General features: G+C 45.1%; 1 protein-coding gene across 3 annotated transcripts; it reads right to left on the bottom strand.

The window, feature by feature from the left end:
• Positions 1-989: 989 nt before the first annotated feature.
• On the bottom strand, positions 990-16,653 carry TXNDC15 (thioredoxin domain containing 15). 3 transcript variants are annotated; one of them, XM_005890401.3, is made up of 5 exons: positions 16,391-16,649; positions 9,191-9,678; positions 6,599-6,762; positions 4,213-4,343; positions 990-1,715 (listed from the first exon to the last, which is right to left on the bottom strand). In XM_005890401.3, exons 1-5 carry the CDS (start codon positions 16,620-16,622, stop codon positions 1,519-1,521), a joined length of 1,212 nt encoding a protein of 403 aa, XP_005890463.2. In that variant the 5' UTR covers positions 16,623-16,649; the 3' UTR covers positions 990-1,518. The 3 variants fall into 3 exon arrangements, with proteins under 3 accessions (XP_005890463.2, XP_070230469.1, XP_070230468.1); XM_070374368.1 differs by lacking the exon at positions 16,391-16,649 and adding an exon at positions 15,909-16,348; XM_070374367.1 differs by lacking the exon at positions 990-1,715 and adding an exon at positions 2,640-2,786 and having other exon boundaries at positions 16,391-16,653.
• Positions 16,654-18,061: the final 1,408 nt, after the last annotated feature.

Raw genomic sequence — 18,061 nt, 5'->3', positions numbered from 1 at the left:
TTTTCCTGTGGTCATGTATGGATGTGAGAGTTGGACTGTGAAGAAGGCTGAGCACCAAAGAATTGAGGCTTTTGAACTGTGGTGTTGGAGAAGACTCTTGAGAGTCCCTTGGACTGCAAGGAGATCCAACCAGTCCATTCTGAAGGAGATCAGCCCTGGGATTTCTTTGGAAGGAATGATGCTAAAGCTGAAACTCCAGTACTCTGGCCATCTCATGTGAAGAGTTGACTCATTGGAAAAGACTGATGCTTGGAGGGATTGGGGGCAGGAGGAGAAGGGGACGACAGAGGATGAGATGGCTGGATGGCATCACTAACTCGATGGACGTGAGTCTGGGTGAACTCTGGGAGTTGGTGATGGATAGGGAGGCCTGGCGTGCTGTGATTCATGGGGTCGCAAAGACACGACTGAGCAACTGAACTGAACTGAACTGAAGTTATTTAACCTCAATATGCCAGTTTAGGCTCCTGTGTGAAATGGAAATAATAATGGTACTTTTCTGAGCTCTGGTCCCCTCCTGCCAGGGAATACCCCAGCCACAGCTGTCCATAGCATGACACATACATTGTAAACCCCTATCGAATGTTACACTATGGGAAGGAGGCTCATCTAAGGTTCTATTTTCACAGAACTTAGAATACCTTATGATCTAAACTATCTAAACTCTGGAAATGATCAGTATAATAGTAGTTTATTATTATGTAGTCAGCTGTCATGTCTGAATTTAAGGGATCTTTGAGAAACAGCCTTTCGAAAATTTCATGTAAATTACAGGTTGTCTCTTTTCTACATGTGTCCTAAACTAGACCATAATCAACTATGGGCAACAACAGTACTCAATATGTCTTTCAGCTTTCACTAAACCTAGCAGAAGGCCAAGAACATTTTAAGGCTCAGTTAATGCATGCTGATTAACATCTGCCTTACCCAGAAACAACTTCTTAAACCACTTCAGATCCTTTCAGTGAAATCAGAGGTCACAAACACCATAGTATCCGACTCTTTATTTTCCCATCAGCTGCTACTTGTAAGGTCACACCTATTGATCCTAACTATTCTTTCCATAGAAGAACATTTTCCTGCTTACTGATTCTGGAAGAGAAAAGACAAATGAACAGAAAATCAACTTCCTTAGATGTATACAAGAAATCAACAGTTTTCTAAATCTACAATCTGAAAGTCTTTTTTCTGCCTAAGTAAGCATACTGTCACTGTGTTCATGACTCCACCAGAATACATCTTCACATGTCAAACTGGATTAGTCCCTTAAAATGTTCAAGTAGTAAAAACAAGAATGGTGAATTCTACTGAATATGTTTGCATTTGCTTATTATAGGACTAGTTAAAACATCAGTTTATAATTTTTTTTACACATTCAACAGTTCAGCAAACACATGATTCTTTCAATCTGACTAAAGTTGTAAGTCAACACTTCACTGGAGAAAACACATGAAATGGCAGCATTAGTCTCTGAAATGAAGGATTGAGATTCTTCCCAACTGTCCTTTGAGTCTATCACTACTCCGCATGTTCCTGCTCTTGTCCCGGAATCAGCCACCGAATACTCTCAGTTCGAATGGTAGCGTACATAATAAAACTGATTAAAAAGAATAAGGAAAATACAAGCAACCAGTCCACACTTTTTATCAGAGTGCTGGGAAGAGGGCCTATTTGGTCAGCTTGAGTTACCACCACATTTTTCTTGGCTTCTATACCTGAAAGAGAAATCAGTTTTGTTTCAAACGAGATAGAAAACATTCCCACTACAGATTTTTCTTAAGTATTCTGCATGGCATGCAAAATGATATGTGGTCTTAAACAGCACAGCTTGTAAACCTGGGATGGCTTCACTTGCCTGTCAGTGTAATTTGTAACTTGCCCTTCTCTCCACCACATCAAAGGAGCAGGAATCCATTCAGCTGTTCAAAGCTAAAACACTAGAATTTCAGTGAACTCACCAGAAAGGTCTATGTCGGTGCATTGTCTGAGGTGTCTTTTGTTCTCTTTCAAGACCAAAGTTCAACAACTTAGTAAAGCTATTCTCAGGAGTCTACAGAATGTTGTCACAGGGTGAGTAATGCTAAATTCAAAATGTTTTAAAATAATTTACTGAAGGAATTGTTAGAGCAACTAACCAACAGTGGGAGCAGTGATTACCAAAGTGATTACATAGATTTCACTTGTGTTCTAAGTTTTGTGAGAGCACTGAACAAATTGGCTCCCCTTCTCCATATCGGTCTAAACAACAAGCAGGGATCCTTTACAAGACTTGGAATAACTCAATACCTGGTAGGTAGTTACTCCCATAAAGTAATTCAGCTCTTTGTTCTTCTGTGTTAGATCTAAGTAATTACATACAGCTAAGAATATATGGAAGGTATGTTATAATTTTTATTTACTTCCAATGAATATATTTCAGGAAAAAGTGGGTGCTCATAACTGAGGCATTAAAGCTTTTGAGGAATGAACTTTTCCAATGAAGGAAATTTCATCAGTATTCAGTGCTCAGACTTCTAAAGGATAAAAACAAGGGCCTGTGTTTCAGCAAATATTAAGGAATTAAAATAGCATCAACAATGGCCACCCACTCCAGTATTCTTGCCTGGAAAATCCCATGGATGGAGGAGCCTGGTGGGCTGCAGTCCATGGGGTCGCAAAGAGTCGGACACGACTGAGCGACTTCACTTTCACTTTTCTCTTTCACGCATTGGAGGAGGAAATGGCAACCCACTCCAGTGTTCTTGCCTGGAGAATCCCAGGGACCGGGGAGCCTGGTGGGCTACCATCTATGGGGTTGCACAGAGTCAGACACGACTGAAGTGACTTAGCACACATAAATTAATAGATAGAACTCCATACAACAACAAAAATGAAAAAAGCACAACCATGCACAACAATGCAGATGAATCCCACAGACGTAATGGTGAGTAAAACCAGTCAGACATATAAGAATCCATACTGTATGTCTGCATTATGAAGATCAAAAACAAGGAATGCTATACTGTGATAGTAGGAGTGAAGACGGTGCTTATCCTTGGGGGGAACAGGAGTGATAGTGCAGAAAGGGGGCTGGTAAGGTTCTCTTTCTGAATCTGAGCACTGGTTACTCAAGGTGTTCGCTTTGTTTTGAAAATTCATCAGGAGTCACAGGCACTAGTGACTGCTGCTGCTGCTGCTAAGTCACCTCAGTCGTGTCTGACTCTGTGTGACCCTATAGACGGCAGCCACCAGGCTCCCCCATCCCTGGGATTCTCCAGGCAAGAACATTGGAGTGGGTTGCCATTTCCTTCTCCAACGCAGGAAAGTGAAAAGTGAAAGTGAAGTCGCTCAGTCGTGTCCGACTCTGAGCAACCCCATGGACTGCAGCCTACCAGGCTCCTCCATCCATGGGATTTTCCAGGCAAGAGTATGGGAGTGGGGCGCCACTGCCTTCTCCAACTGATGCATATTTCTGTGTAAATATTACGCTTGAATGAATAATGTATATAAAAATGTATCTATAGGTGTATGGCATGTGAATGTTATCTCAATAAAGCTGTTACATTTTTTCAAAGCTATCTATAATCATATGGTTTTTCCTGTGGTCATGTATGGATGTGAGAGTTGGATTGTGAAGAAGGCTGATCACCGAAGAATTGAGGCTTTTGAACTGTGGTGTTAGAGAAGACTCTTGAGAGTCCCTTGGACTGCAAGGAGATCCAACCAGTCCATTCTGAAGGAGATCAGCCCTGAGATTTCTTTGGAAGGAATGATGCTAAAGCTGAAACTCCAGTACTTTGGCCACCTCATGTGAAGAGTTGACTCATTGGAAAAGACTCTGATGCTGGGAGGGATTGGGGGCAGGAGGAGAAGGGGATGACAGAGGATGAGATGGCTGGATGGTGTCACTGACTCGATGGACATGAGTCTGAGTGAACTCCGGGAGTTGGTGATGGACAGGGAGGCCTGGCGTGCTGCGATTAATGGGGTCACAGAGTTGGACACGACTGAGCGACTGAACTGAACTGAACTGAGTATTACTTAATCATGTTAAGCTTGCCACTGATTGACAGACATTTAACAGGACCACAACATTTCATCAGAAAAAAAGTTTTACATCCCAAAGCCAATCTTGAACCCTTCACTTAAGGGTAATAGCTGATCAAAAGTCACAGAAGGCATATTCCTCCAGCAATAAAATGTCGTCTTCTACAGCATATTATTTCTACATACCTGTCTGGTTAAAAATGAAGATTTTCAGCGTTTCCAATGTTCGGTCTGTATGATTAAATCTAGCCATTGGTTTAGCCCCTTGAAACAACAAGATGTTAGGAACAGCCACGGTGCCAAACCTTGTAGAAAGGCTACAAGAGAGAAAACCTGAATTAATTGTGGGCTTCCCCACACAATTACGATATCAGAACGGATGGAAAGACATGAGAAAGGACCAGTTTCCTGTGACCTGTGGAGGCTTCTGACACTGAAATAATAGGCTGTGGCTGTTTCTGACTGCCTTCCTCATGGGTCATGGTTGGGGGCATTCCCGTTCTGCTCTCTGACTTGCTTTCTATTACAACGTGGAGCTGCTCCTGACACAATTATTCTACTACTTTTGTTCCTAAGAGCCAAAACAGATCAGACCAGAAAATTCTAACGCATGGACAAAGCACGCTGTGTCAGTTTACTTGACAGAAGAAACTTCAAACTCTCCAGAATGCTCATTTCTATCCCTCATAAAAGGTTCAACTTATGGATAAGCAGTTAGGTTGGTGAGTCGGTACAAAGGAATTTACAATCTAACAAACACACCAGGAAGCTCACAATTAAGGCTGGACAATTCGGAAGTAACATGACCTGAGCAGAACTGTTTCAGCTTTTACAGAATACTGAGCAGTGGTATAAGTCAAAATGCTCTGGGTTCAAGCCTGAGTTCTAACACTGAATCAGCTGTGTGACCTTTGGGCAGATTATTTAACCTTTCTAAGCCTCAGTTACCCCCACTAATAAAATGGTAATATTGGATAATCAGGATTTTTTTTCTTTTGCAAATATGCTGTAACATAAATATTAACGTATGAGGCAAATACATGTCCCACAATACAATAAGACAGAGTATCCTCTATTCTCCATAACTTGAGGCACCATACCAGGCACTGAGAAGGCAGAAATGAAGAAGCAACCAAAGGGATGATAAAAGCCCACAGGGAACTGAGGATAGCGTGGAGGCTGGTGTCAGATCCATAAGCAAAGAGTGCTAAGCAGGTGCTGGGAGCTAGCCCTGCTGACTAGGGGGCCAGTGCAGGGCCTGGTCAAAGCTGGACAGTGACTTCAAATGTCCTTCCAGTCAGTCTGTAACCTTGGGCCAGGCCACTGAGATCTTTCCCTGAAGCCTTTGTGGGAAATACTAATTTGTGGGGCAGTTTCTTTCTTCATAAACAATTTCAGGTAAACATTATCCACACTGAAGTCAGGGCCTCATTTTCATCACCAACTTGACCATCTTCCAAACTTCCCAAATTTATTCACACACAACCGCTATGTGACCTAAGAAGTAGCATCTGACTTACAGCAGGAGAGGAGGACATGGTTTATTACCTCAGACACAGTCACAGGGAAAATATTTAACATCTTTGTAAGTTAAGTTCTTTGTAACTTATTTTACTGAACATTCAGAAAAGACAAAACCCCACTGAACACTGTGAAAGACTACAAAACACAGGCAAATGTATATCAAAGTCCTAAAATAATTCATCAAATTTATTGAATGTCTACCAAGAACATGCATTCAAGAATAAATGTAAGCAAAAAGAAAGAAGGAAGGACGCCAAGAAGGAAAGAAAAGAATTAAAAAAAAAAAAAAGGACTTCTCTGGTGGTACAGACGATTAGAATCTGTCTGCCAATGCAGGGGACACAGGTTCGATCCCTGGTCTGGGAGGATACCACAGCCGGTAGCAATAAAGCCCATGCGCCACAACTACTGAGCCCGAGTACCGCAACTACTGAAGCCCGGGCGCCTCGAGCCAATGCTCCGAAATAAGAGAAACCATTGCAATGAGAAGCCCACACGTGGCAACAAAAAGTAGTCCAAGCTCACCACAACTAGAGAAGGCTCACCACAACTAGAGAAAGCCCACGCACAGCAACAAAGACTCAGCGCAACCACAATAAATAAGAAGAATAAAAAAGAAAGAAAGAAATCCTTAGGAGACATAAAACAGGGGTGCCAAGAGTTAGGCTGCTAGGTTGGGGACCTACGCTGCAGGTGAAAGTCACACAGGAAGAACGTACTTAGGATACTAACTTTGCTAATTCAATCTGGCCAGGACCCTAACACATCCTCCGCCCCCTCCCCTGCCATCAGGCAGAGCCATCTTTAAATTCCACCAGGGGAGGAACTGTCTTTCTTCTTAAGGAGCCTCCAGAAAGCCTCCCTCGGGAATGTGCCAATCCTCACTGCTCACACTGTCTTTCCTTCCCTCAATTCCATTTCAAAGCTCAAGTTCAAGCCGGCCTCCTCTGCTCCTAACTTAACTGATTACGACCCCCGAGTAACTATAACCATCATCCAATGGGATGAGACATAAACCCCACTGAGGGAAGATACTAGGGGAAGATACCTGCTGTGCTGAGAGGCATCCAGTGCCAAAAAGTGAAGAGCTGGAAACGCCCGGGGCAGAGAATTAAAATGAGGGGCCAAACTGGCAGAAAATCGGCACCAAGGGGTGTAAAACAGGACTAGAGTGCAGTCACTACCATTTGGGTTGAGAAAATCCATAAGGTCCTGTGGCAAAAAAAACAGAAAGTGTTACAGTCAGCAGTAAAGGATGGGTACTTCTTCTGGAAGGATACTCAAGGGCAGGAAGCACCACTGAGACCAGGGAGAGGAGGTGGGGGCGGAGACAGCAGGGAGACAGCAGTGTAGCACCTGGAGAACCTTCTGGGGTGGACCCATATGGATCCACGGACCAGCAGAAAAGCAGCATCAAATGACGCATCACCAACTTTCCTCCAAGGTTTTCCTTTTTTTTTTATATTAATAAAGGTAGTAATTCATATACAATGTTGTGTTAATTTCTGCTGTACAGCAAAGTGATTCAGTTATACATACATATATTCTTTTTCATATTCTTTTCCATTGTGGTTTATCACAGGATATTGAACATAACTCCCTATGCTCCCTACGTAGGACCTTGTTGTTTATCCATCTTCTATGTAATAGTCTGTCCACCCTGTTATCTGTTAATCCCACATTCCCAGTCCATTCCTTCCCACTGCCTCCCCTTGGCACCACAGGTGTGTTCTCTGTCTGTGAGCCTGTTTCTGTTTTGTAGACAGGTTCATTTGTGTTGTGTTTTAGATTCCATTTTTAAGTGATATCATATGGTATTTGTCTTTGTCCTTCACTTAGTATGATAATCTCTAGTTCCATCCACGTTGCTGCGACTGACATTATTTTTCTCCTTTTTATGACTGATTAATATTCCAGTGTGTGTGTGTGTGTGTGTGCGTGTGCGCGCGCGTGCGCGTGCGCATACCACACCTTCTTTATCTACTCACCTGTCAATGGACATTTCGGCTGTTTCCGCATCTTGGCTATTGTGAATAGTGCTGCTATAAACACAAAGGTGCACGTCTCTTTTGTTTGTTTTTGGTCACACAATGTGGCACGTGGGATCTTAGTTCCCCAACCAGGGATCAAATACACACCCCCTGCTGTGGAAGCACAAAGTCTTACCACTGGACTGCCAGGGAAGGCCAGCATATGTCTTTCTGAGTTGTGGTTCTGTCTGAATATATGCCCAGGAGTGGGACTGCTGGATCATATGGCAACTCTAATTTTAATCTGATGAGGAACCTCCATACTGTTTTCTAGAGCAGCTGCACCAACTTACATTCCCACTAACAGTGGAGGAGGGTTCCTCCTCTAAGCTTTCTTAATATTACTATAGAGCAATTTTAATATTTTTCATAATTCTTAATTATACACTAAGTACTCACAGGGTACAAGCTAATGTCCCAACCTTAGAACTGTGCATCTCACACAATCTAACAGAATCATTAAAGCACTGTGGTCTCAGGCCCAAGCTATAATCTCAGCAGTCAGCTCCATGTATTTGGCCAGAGGTTAGTTCAGTTTGAGGGTGCATCATCCCTGCCACCACGCTAACTCTGACCACTCAAAGTGCTTTCTCCTGTTTATGTATGGAACAGTCCGAGACAGTCCACACAGCTGAGGCACAGCATTCACCACGCACCACGCAGGGGTGTGACACCTGCCTTGGAGGGGTGCTCAACGTACTGTACGCACCCTAATTTAAAATAAGCAATTGTATGGAACTTCCCTGGTGGTCCAGTGGCTAAGACTCTGTGGTCGCAAGGCAGGGGACACAGGTTCGACTCCAGGTCAGGGAACTAGATCCCACACGCCGAAACTAAAAGTTCACATGCTGCAACTGACGATCCTGCAACGAGGACTGAAGGCCCCTCGTGCTGCAACCAATGCGCAGTGCAGCCAAATAAATAACTATTTTTAAAATAATAATAAAATAAGCAACCACAGTTCTCACAGCTAGGATTCTTTTCTTATATAAGCAGCCTGAATCCATTCTGCTCTCTGGCTTTAACAATCTTACAGAAAACATTAGTCAGAATCCTGGCATTCTCTTTAGAATCACCATTTATCCAACTAGCTGGAAAGCATGGCTGCCCTGGACGAATGTGTCAGCTCCCAGTCCAGAGTAAACACTAGGTTCATACTCTCTGGAGGGAAAAAAAAACTTTCCATCAATATAACAAACTTCTCAGGGACACAACTGGTCCAAACAATGCTAAATTACAATTCTAGTAATTCAGATATATCATTTTTATGTCTCCATAACAAGTACCTCACTGAGAAGGAAAGTGCTATGATTCTGATACCAAGCACCTCCCCGTCCACTGGGATTTTTATCATGAGGCTTGGCAGTGAGATTACCCCAAGGATGACTAGGTTTAGGCCACCTAAAAAGCACAGTCAACACTAGTCATATCTCCTCCTTTCCCTACATACATCCAAAAAGTCAGGTGAATTTTCACCAGTGCAGCCACTAAATGCTATCCCACTGGCAACATGGTGAAGATTATGACTCTGCATGTGAAAGATGACAGAGGATTAAATCATAAAATCAATGTGCAGAAAAGGAGAAAAGTACTAAATAATTTTTTCCTACCTGTGACATATTTAAAATTTTCAGAGTGAAATTTTCTAATCCTGTCACATTTCTCTCCTCACAGTTGACCTTCGGGGATTTCAGACTTTCGGTGGTGTTGGCGTCCTCAGTTGGGGTGGGGTCGGATTCTGCCACGTCAGGCTCACTGTAGTACTCCTCTTCTCGCTCCGAGAATCTTGCTCCAGCTCTGTCCAGGGAGAAGAGGCTCTCCCGGAGGTTGCACCTCGAGCCCTCCTCCCCTCCGGCCCCGCAGGTGCCGCTGCTGGACTCTGGGCTCAGCTTGTCCTCGGCTCCCCCGGGAATGACCGACAACATCACCATGTGGTTGCCGTCAGCATCCAGCCCCAGCACCGCCTCCGTCTCTTCTGCAGACGGGTCCTGGCCCACTGGGTCAGGGGAAGGCACCTCCTCATTCATGTACACAGCCCCCACCTGGAATTGGTAAGCAGGCTGCTCCTCTGACCATAAGTGACTTCTTTTCTCTGCAACTAAAACATGCCAGCATGTTCTCAGGCATATTTGACTTCAAAATAAATGAATCCCAAAGAATCACAGTTCTCAAATATGAAAAATTTCCCCTCCAGAGTAAAAAGTTACATTCCCGTTAAACCATTAGAGAGCCACCCATCATTCTCCAGGTCATGAAGAAGATCACAAGGGGGTACTAGATTAATGAATGCCCAGAAGTGGACAAGCGCACAGCTTCACATGAAACCTGCAGCTTGCCATGTGGACTACAAGCAAAAACATTCCACTTCAGACATCCAATTAGGAAAATACAATACAAACACTTTAACAATTTAATTTGTTTGATGAGACTATCCAAGAAAATAATGATGGTTTTATGGAAGATTCTCCAGTGGTCATGTACAGGTGTGAGAGTTGGACCATAAGAAGGCAGAATGCCAAGAATTGATGCCTTTGAATTGTGGTGCTGGAGAAGACTCCTGAAAGTCCCTTGGACAGGAAGGAGATCAAACCAGTCAGTCTTAAGGGAGATCAACCCTGAATATTCACTGGAAAGACTGATGCTAAAGCTGAAGCTCCAGTATTCTGGTCATCTGATGCACACAGATGACTCATTGGAAAAGTCCCTGATGCTGGGAAAGATTGAGGGCATAAGGAGAACAGGGTATCAGAGGATGAGATGGCCGGACGGCATCACAGATGCAATGGACGTGAACTTCAGCAAACTCCAGGAGGTAGTGAGGGACAGGGAGGCCTCACGTGCTGCAGTCCATGGGGTCGCAAAGAGTCAGACACAGCTGGGCAACTGAACAATGTAGAAGATTCTACTGTGGCAAAGCATCTTTGCATCCATTATATCAGCTCTGAGAGATGGATGGGATGAAGGTTACCAAGTCAACTTAATAGATGACTGAGCTGAAGTACAGAGGTTCAGCGTGATGCGCAATGGCACAAAGCAGTAAGCAACAGGAGCGAAGTCTTGCGACTGCTGCTCCAGAGCGGGCCTTACCCTCCTGCAAGATACCTCAGAGGGCTGCCAGGCCACACTGCCTGAGGAACACCACTACAGCTAGCAGCAGCTCTTCCTGGGGTGGCCTCTACCACTGGCCTCTGCTTTCCTGCCTGCTGCCCTTGGGCTACAGCCCACAGGAGTGCTTAAAGATGTGCCCAGCAGAGCTGGCACAGCAGCCAGAAGAGGAGGCTTTCCTCTCACTCTGGAGCCACTAGATGGGGCTTGAGCCAAAGGTTTGGGTAAGTGAGGAGTCCGAGGCAGTCTCACACATCCATACAGCAAGCTCCACTCACCTCTGTAATAATGACTCCTGCCCTGCACCTCTCATGACCTCAAAAACAGCCGCCAGACTCTGGGTAAGGAATGAGTGCAGCTGCACCCGAACGAGTCCACCATATGGCTGGGGAGCCAGCAGCTGTGGAAGGAGTCCAGCATGCAAAAGAGCATGTCTACCAGAGTGTGAATGACCAACTGGCTTCAAAGCTGGGGAGGGGTCTGGGAGCTTCCTAAGGTATGCATGCTTGTATAATGTCTCAAAGAACATTTCCACAGATGTCTGCAGACTCATTCGGCAATTCAAAAACACTCTCCGGGAATTCATTTCAGGCAAAGTAGAAAAACAGAAACCAGATTTACTCTCCCTCCCGAAACAACCCCCAAAACAGCCAAATATGTGCAACAACAAGCTTCAGGAGACTGAGACAGGGAAGGACAGTGATCCCTGAAAACACAGGAAACAGATGAGAAGAACCCTACCACAGCTCCGGCTTACTGCCTGAGGGAGTTCCTGCCTTGACTCCCTCCTTGAGATGGAGGGTCCAGAAAGACTAAGAAAGCCAGAGTCTGCACAACAGAACCCTGGAGATGGGAGAGCTGCAGAAAGAGCCCTCTGGTCATCTGTGGAAGGGCCTCCTTGAGTGTATTGGTCAGCATATGCATGTAAGTAAACTACCCAAAACCAGGGAAAGAACCACAAAAGGATTAGAGATAACAATTACCCAATACCCACAGAGAGCTGGGAATAGGACCCGTCCCCACCCACTACACTGGAAAACCTCCTAAGTCACAGAGCCCTGGGAAGAGTGCACAAAAGGGACTTGCTTTGGTGCGTGCATGTTGAGTTGTCAAGTTGTGGCCAACTCTTTTCGACCTCATGGACTACAGTCCACCAGGTTCCTCTATCCATGGAATTTTCCAGGCAAGCATACTGGAGTGGTTGCCATTTCCTCCTTCAGGGGATCTTCCTGACCCAGGGATCGAACCCACATCTCCTGCACTGGCAGGAGGATTAGTAGGGCCCAATTAACCCTAAAGTAAATACAGCTCTGCTCTCATCTAGCAAACCTGAAAAGTGAGAATCAAACTGTGTTCAAATAACTGGATATTTGAACAAAGCTCAAGAATATTTATAAGAATACTAAAATACCTAGCATTCAACAAACTAAAAATTTACATCTGGCATCCAGTCGAAGATTACCAGGCGTGCAAAGAAGCAGGGAAATTCTCCTCATTATCCATAATGAGAATAATCAAACCTGACCCAGAACTTGCACGGTTGTCAGAATTATTAGACAAGGCTATTAAAACAGCAACAACTGCACTACATGTTTAAAAAGTAGATGCAGAGAACACAAGATATAAAAAAAAAAAAACACAGATCAAAATGTAAGTCAAAACCACAATGAAATATCACCTCATACATGTTAGACTGGCTGTTATCAAAAAGACAAGAAATGACAAATGTTGACAAGGGTGTGGACAAAGGGGAGCCCTTATGCACTATCAACAGGAATGTAAATTGGTGTAGCCTCTATGGAAAACAGTATGGAGGTTCCTCAAAAAATAAAAAATAGAACTACCAGGTGATTCAGCAATTCCACTTCTGGGTATTTATCCAAAGAAAATAGAAACACTCACTCAAAAAGGTATATGCAGCCCATGTTCACTGCAGCATTATTTACAAAAGCCAAGACAGGAAAGCCATCAATGGATGAATGGATAAAGAAAATGTGATATATACATCATACATACTAACATTAATATGTTAATATCACATTAATAATATATTAATGTGATATCATATATGTGTGTATATATATCACATTATTCAGCCATTTAAAAAAAGGAAATCTTGCCATTTGCAATAACATGGATGGATCTCCTTGAGGGCATTATGCTAAGTAAAATAAATCAGAGAAAAACAAATACTGTATGATCTTTCTTATATGTGGTATCTATCAGTGTATAAGCATACACAATTCTTTCTGAAAACCTAGCTCTGAAAAAGAAAAGAAAGAGCAAGTAGTTGTTATGGGCAGGTAGGGGGCTAAGGCGGAGAAGGCAATGGCACCCCACTCCAGTACTCTTGCTTGGAGAATCCCAGGGACGGGGGAGCCTGGTGGGCTGCTGTCTATGGGGTTGTACAGAGTCGGACACGACTGAAGCGACTTAGCAGCAGCAGCAGGGGGCTAAGGGACAGGATTTGTTTTTTAGGACATACGATAAATTTAAGGACATAAAACTGATGGGAAAACAGGTAAGCAGGGAGAGATGACAGGTTAGATACAGCAGAGTACAGGGTTTGGGAAGCAAGGCAGGTCCTGACAGAAGTGGGTCAAGCACTATTTTGACTATGACCTAGGGAAGGGGTTGGGTGCCTGGACAGGGAGTTCTGCCAAGATGGTGGGGATGGCAGTCTTTCTGTAGCCCTGGGTTGATAAATATGTACTGCATGTATAATCAGAAGTCAAACTCAACATGATTACTGGATTGTTCTTAAGATGAGAGCAGGAGATGAAGCCAGAGAGGCTAAAAGTCTGGAGAAGAACAAAAGGTGACAGACTGGGGAGCCAACCCCACTCTCAAATGCACCAGCTCTGTAGAGACCTGCTCTCCCGAACCTAACCAACATTCCAGGTCCTCTAGAGCACGTGAACTTCCTGATGTTCAAGCTGGTTTTAGAAAAGGCAGAGGAACCAGAGATCAAACTGCCAACATCCGCTGGATCATGGAAAAAGCAAGAGAGTTCCAGAAAAACATCTATTTCTACTTTTTGACTATGCCAAAGCCTTTGATTGTGTGGATCACAATAAACTGTGGAAAATCCTGAAAGAGATGGAAATACCAGACCACCTAACCTGCCTCTTGAGAAACCTATATGTAGGTCAGGAGGCAACAATTAGAACTGGACATGGAACAACAGACTGGTTCCAAATAGGAAAAGGAGTATGTCAAGGCTGTATATTGTCACCCTGCTTATTTAACTTATATGCAGAGTACATCATGAGAAACGCTGGACTGGAAGAAGCACAAGCTGGAATCAAGATTGCCGGGAGAAATATCAATAACCTCAGATATGCAGATGACACCACCCTTATGGCAGAAAGTGAAGAGGAACTCAAAAGCTTGATGAAAGTGAAAGTGGAGTGAAAAAGTTGGCTTAAAGCTCAACATTCAGAAAACGAAGATCATGGCATCCGGTCCCACCACTTCATGGGAAATAGATGGAAACAGTGGAAACAGTGTCAGACTTTATTGTTCTGGGCTCCAAAATCACTACAGATGGTGACTGCAGCCATGAAATTAAAAGACGCTTACTCCTTGGAAGGAAAGTTATGACCAACCTAGATAGCATATTCAAAAGCAGAGACATTACTTTGCCACAAAGGTCCGTCTAGTCAAGGCTATGGTTTTTCCAGTGGTCATGTATGGATGTGAGAGTTGGACCGTGAAGAAAGCTGAGCGCCGAAGAATTGAGGCTTTTGAACTGTGGTGTTGGAGAAGACTCTTGAGAGTCCCTTGAACTGCAAGGAGATCCAACCAGTCCATTCTGAAGGAGATCAGCCCTGGGATTTCTTTGGAAGGAATGATGCTAAAGCTGAAACTCCAGTACTTTGGCCACCTCATGTGAAGAGTTGACTCATTGGAAAAGACTCTGATGCTGGGAGGGATTGGGGGCAGGAGGAGAAGGGGACGACAGAGGATGAGATGGCTGGATGGCATCACTGACTTGATGGACGTGAGTCTGGGTGAACTCTGGGAGTTGGTAATGGACAGGGAGGCCTGGGGTGCTGCGATTCATGGGGTTGCAAAGAGTCGGACACGACTGAGCGACTGAACTGAACTGGACTGAACAGAAAACAAATGGAGAATGCCAATGTCCTGAAAGAATCTCCAGAGAAAAAAATCAGGGCACAAAATAGAATCTGGTGCTCTTGATCACCTTCATGTACAACTAGATAGATTTCCCTTATAGAAAATCAAAAGGAAGTCTGAGTGATGCAGAGAGTTAGAATTTTGAGTAAGAATAAGGGAAGACAGAAACTGTCATGGGACGTCTCTCCCCAAAGTCACCATCTGTTTTGGATTTGTTTTGAGTACTTTTTCTTTTCCTTTTCTCCTTTATGACCTTCAGGACATTGGAAATATCCAGTGAACTCTCCACCATCGATGTAACCCTATGGACTCTGCTGCTGTTGGCAGTATAGTTATACAATTTTTGTGATAGAGAAACAAGTTCTTTTGAATAAAAATAACAAATGATGCTCAAAACGTGCTAAGGATACTGCGTGGCATTTAATGACTGTTTTCATTACTTTTCATAACTCAGCAAGCCGGCTGCCTTGCCTCTTTCCAGGACACTGTTGCAAAAGGAAAGACCTGCATACTTCTGATGCATGCGCGCTAAGTCGCTTCAGTTGTGTCCTTCTCTTTGCGACCTCATGAACTGTAGCCCGTCAGGCTCCTCTGTCCATGGAATTCTCCAGGCAAGAATACTGGGGTAAATTGCCATTCCCTCCTCCAGGGTATCTTCCCCACCCAGGGATGAAAGCTGCATCTCTTCTGTCTCCTGCATTGGCAGGCATGTTCTTTAACACTAGCACCACCTGGGAAGCCAGCGTATTCCTGTTAAGTTCTGAATAACAAGCACGGTCAAAGGGTTTGGACTTTAACAGCTGTGAGGAGTGGGGAGAAAGAGCAATGAGAGTAAGTCCCACCCATGCCTCCAGGTGGCTGCCTTCCCCCACGGAGGAGGGCCTGAGAGCACGTTCTGGCAAGCAGCGGGTTACCCGGGGTGTCTGCTGTGTTGTTCCCATCTATCCTTCACACAGGCACCTGAGCAAGAACGACCTTCTTAAGAAAGTGGTCTGCAGGGTGCAAAGTGAATCGCGGGCTTTGCAGTGAGAGATACAGGCTCTGCCAATTACCAGAAGCACAAATGTAGGCAGAGATGCTCACCTCTCTGAGCTCAGCATCTTCATCAGTAAAACAGGGATACTCAGAAAGTATCTCGGTGGGAAGACAAAAGGAGAAAATGATACAAAGTACCATGCACAGTTCCTGGCTCCTACTAAGGGCACGGTTGTTGTCGATCAGTCTCTAAGTCGTGTCCGACTCTGCGACACGGTACAGGTCGGCTACTCGTTATGATTATCATTAATAATAAAGTGCTCAGCACATGCGGGTACGCCTCAGTAAGCGCTAATACACGGTCGGGGCATCCCGCCCCAGCGCCTCCCACCCCGGACCGCGAGCCGGGACCACCGGAGGAAAGAGGTCAGGACAACGTGGAGAGGGGCGCCGAGGGCGCCAGGGAGAGGCGAGGCGCGCAGATCGGGGCCTTCGCGCAGATAAAAGAGCGTCGCCCAGGTAGACCGCCTTGCCGGTCATTTCACGCACAGCCTCCCGCGCCGCCGCTCACGGCCCCAGCCTGTACTCACTCTCCTCGGCGCGGGCAGGAGACCCCAGCACCCACAGCAGAACCTGCCACCAGCCTAGGAGCCGCATGGTGCGGGGCGGGCACCGGCCCGTACACCCAGGCCGAAGGGCAACAGGCGCACAGCGACGCGACTCGCGCTCCCCGGCGGAGGAAGGCTGGGGGAGGAGAGGCCGGGAGCGCGGGCGCGGTCCCGCATCGCCATCTTGGCAGCTGGCAGCAGCCGAGGGCGCCATCTTGGAGTCGGGCGGCCGGCTCCGGCTCGGCTCTGGCTTGCGCCTTGGGGCTCCGGGCTGTTTTCCAAATTGCCTGACCCTGGTGCGGCCTGGCGCGCCCCTGCCCAGCACTTCCTTCTCGGGCCAGAAAGGCCCAGAAGCCTCCCGCTGGAGCGCTTATGGAGGTTCAGATCTCCAGGTATCCTTCCCAGGTTGCCAGATAAAACACAGGATGTCTATTTTAAAAATTCACATAAACAACGAATGATTTTTTTCACTGTAAGAGACCGACCACTGATAGGCTGCCCTAGTTTTGCTATAGTAAATTTTCTAGTGGGTCCAGAAGGATCTGGGACAATGGACAACATGGGTGGAAGAGCCCACATTTGTAAATTAGATCACTACAGTCATCTTTTGGAATAACAACCTTACACCCAACAGTGTAGTAGCAAAGATTTTCTTTTTTTCTCCCGTAACCTTGGGCTTCCCTGGTGGCTCAGGGATAAAGAATCCACCTGCCAATGCAGGATACTCCAGTTCCATCCCTGATTCAGGGAGATCCCCTGGAGAAGGGAACGGCAACCCACTCCAGTATTCTTGACTAGGAATGCCTATGAACAGAGGAGCCAGGAGGGCTATAGTCATGGGATGGCAAAGAATAGGATAGACTTAGCAACTAACAACAACATATTGTCCTTACTGGATTTGAAGGTGCATGAAAAGCCAATGGGACAGAGGATTAAAAGAATTTAGGATTAATGAAAAGGAGGCTGATTTGGCTCATCCACATTCTCTTTCCTCTTTATTATGTCATATTCCCCTCTCTGTGTTTGGCTGTCTGTTTGGACACATGCACTTCCAGATGTTAGACTTGTTTTACAATAAATGCTACCTCTGATGACAACTCAATATATACAGCCAACAGGACAGAATGTATATTTGACTGTCTCACCACCAGGTGGCACATGCACTTATTTTCAGTGAGAGTTTAAAACATTCAGGTTTAAAACAGGTTTTACTTTCATTTCCTTCTAGGTAAAAAAGTTGACATCATCTTCTTTGGCTGAACTATGTGCACCAACACCACACATCCTGGGGATTGTTTACACAAGAGGCTGATAATATTTGGAATTGTTGAGACTTCCCTTGTGGTCCAGTGGCTAAAACTCCAGGCTCCCAATGCAGGGAGCCCAGGTTCAATCCCTGATCAGGGAACTACATCCCACATGCCAGAACTAAGACCCGATGCAGCCAAATAAATACTTTTAAAAGAAAGGAGAAATTGTTACTCACAGCTACACACCTGCACTCACAGTGTTTTGTGTAGGGTAAGGGAGTTAGAGAAGGCAAGGTCGGAAAAAGAACAAGACCAGCACTTTACAGGAACAGATCAGATCGCCTTTAATGAGGGGAGAAGGGGCAGTAGTCAGATTAGTGAGCTGCTGCACTAACCCAAGAAA

Source organism: Bos mutus, chromosome 7 (genome assembly GCF_027580195.1).
Source record: "Bos mutus isolate GX-2022 chromosome 7, NWIPB_WYAK_1.1, whole genome shotgun sequence".
Taxonomy (NCBI): domain Eukaryota; kingdom Metazoa; phylum Chordata; class Mammalia; order Artiodactyla; family Bovidae; genus Bos; species Bos mutus.
Note: the sequence above shows the minus strand (reverse complement) of the source record. Positions and strands in the feature narration are given on the sequence as shown.

Bases quoted from the DNA above. Each gene is read 5' to 3' on its own strand.
- TXNDC15 (XM_005890401.3), bottom strand. From the start codon at position 16,622: ATGGCGCCCTCGGCTGCTGCCAGCTGCCAAGATGGCGATGCGGGACCG. The intron at 4,344-6,598 runs GTATCTTCCCCT...TCTCTCTTGTAG, and splicing joins GATGCCTCTCAGCACAGCAG to CCTTTCTACAAGGTTTGGCA. The intron at 1,716-4,212 runs GTATGTAGAAAT...TTTCTCTTTCAG, and splicing joins CTTCATTTTTAACCAGACAG to GTATAGAAGCCAAGAAAAAT.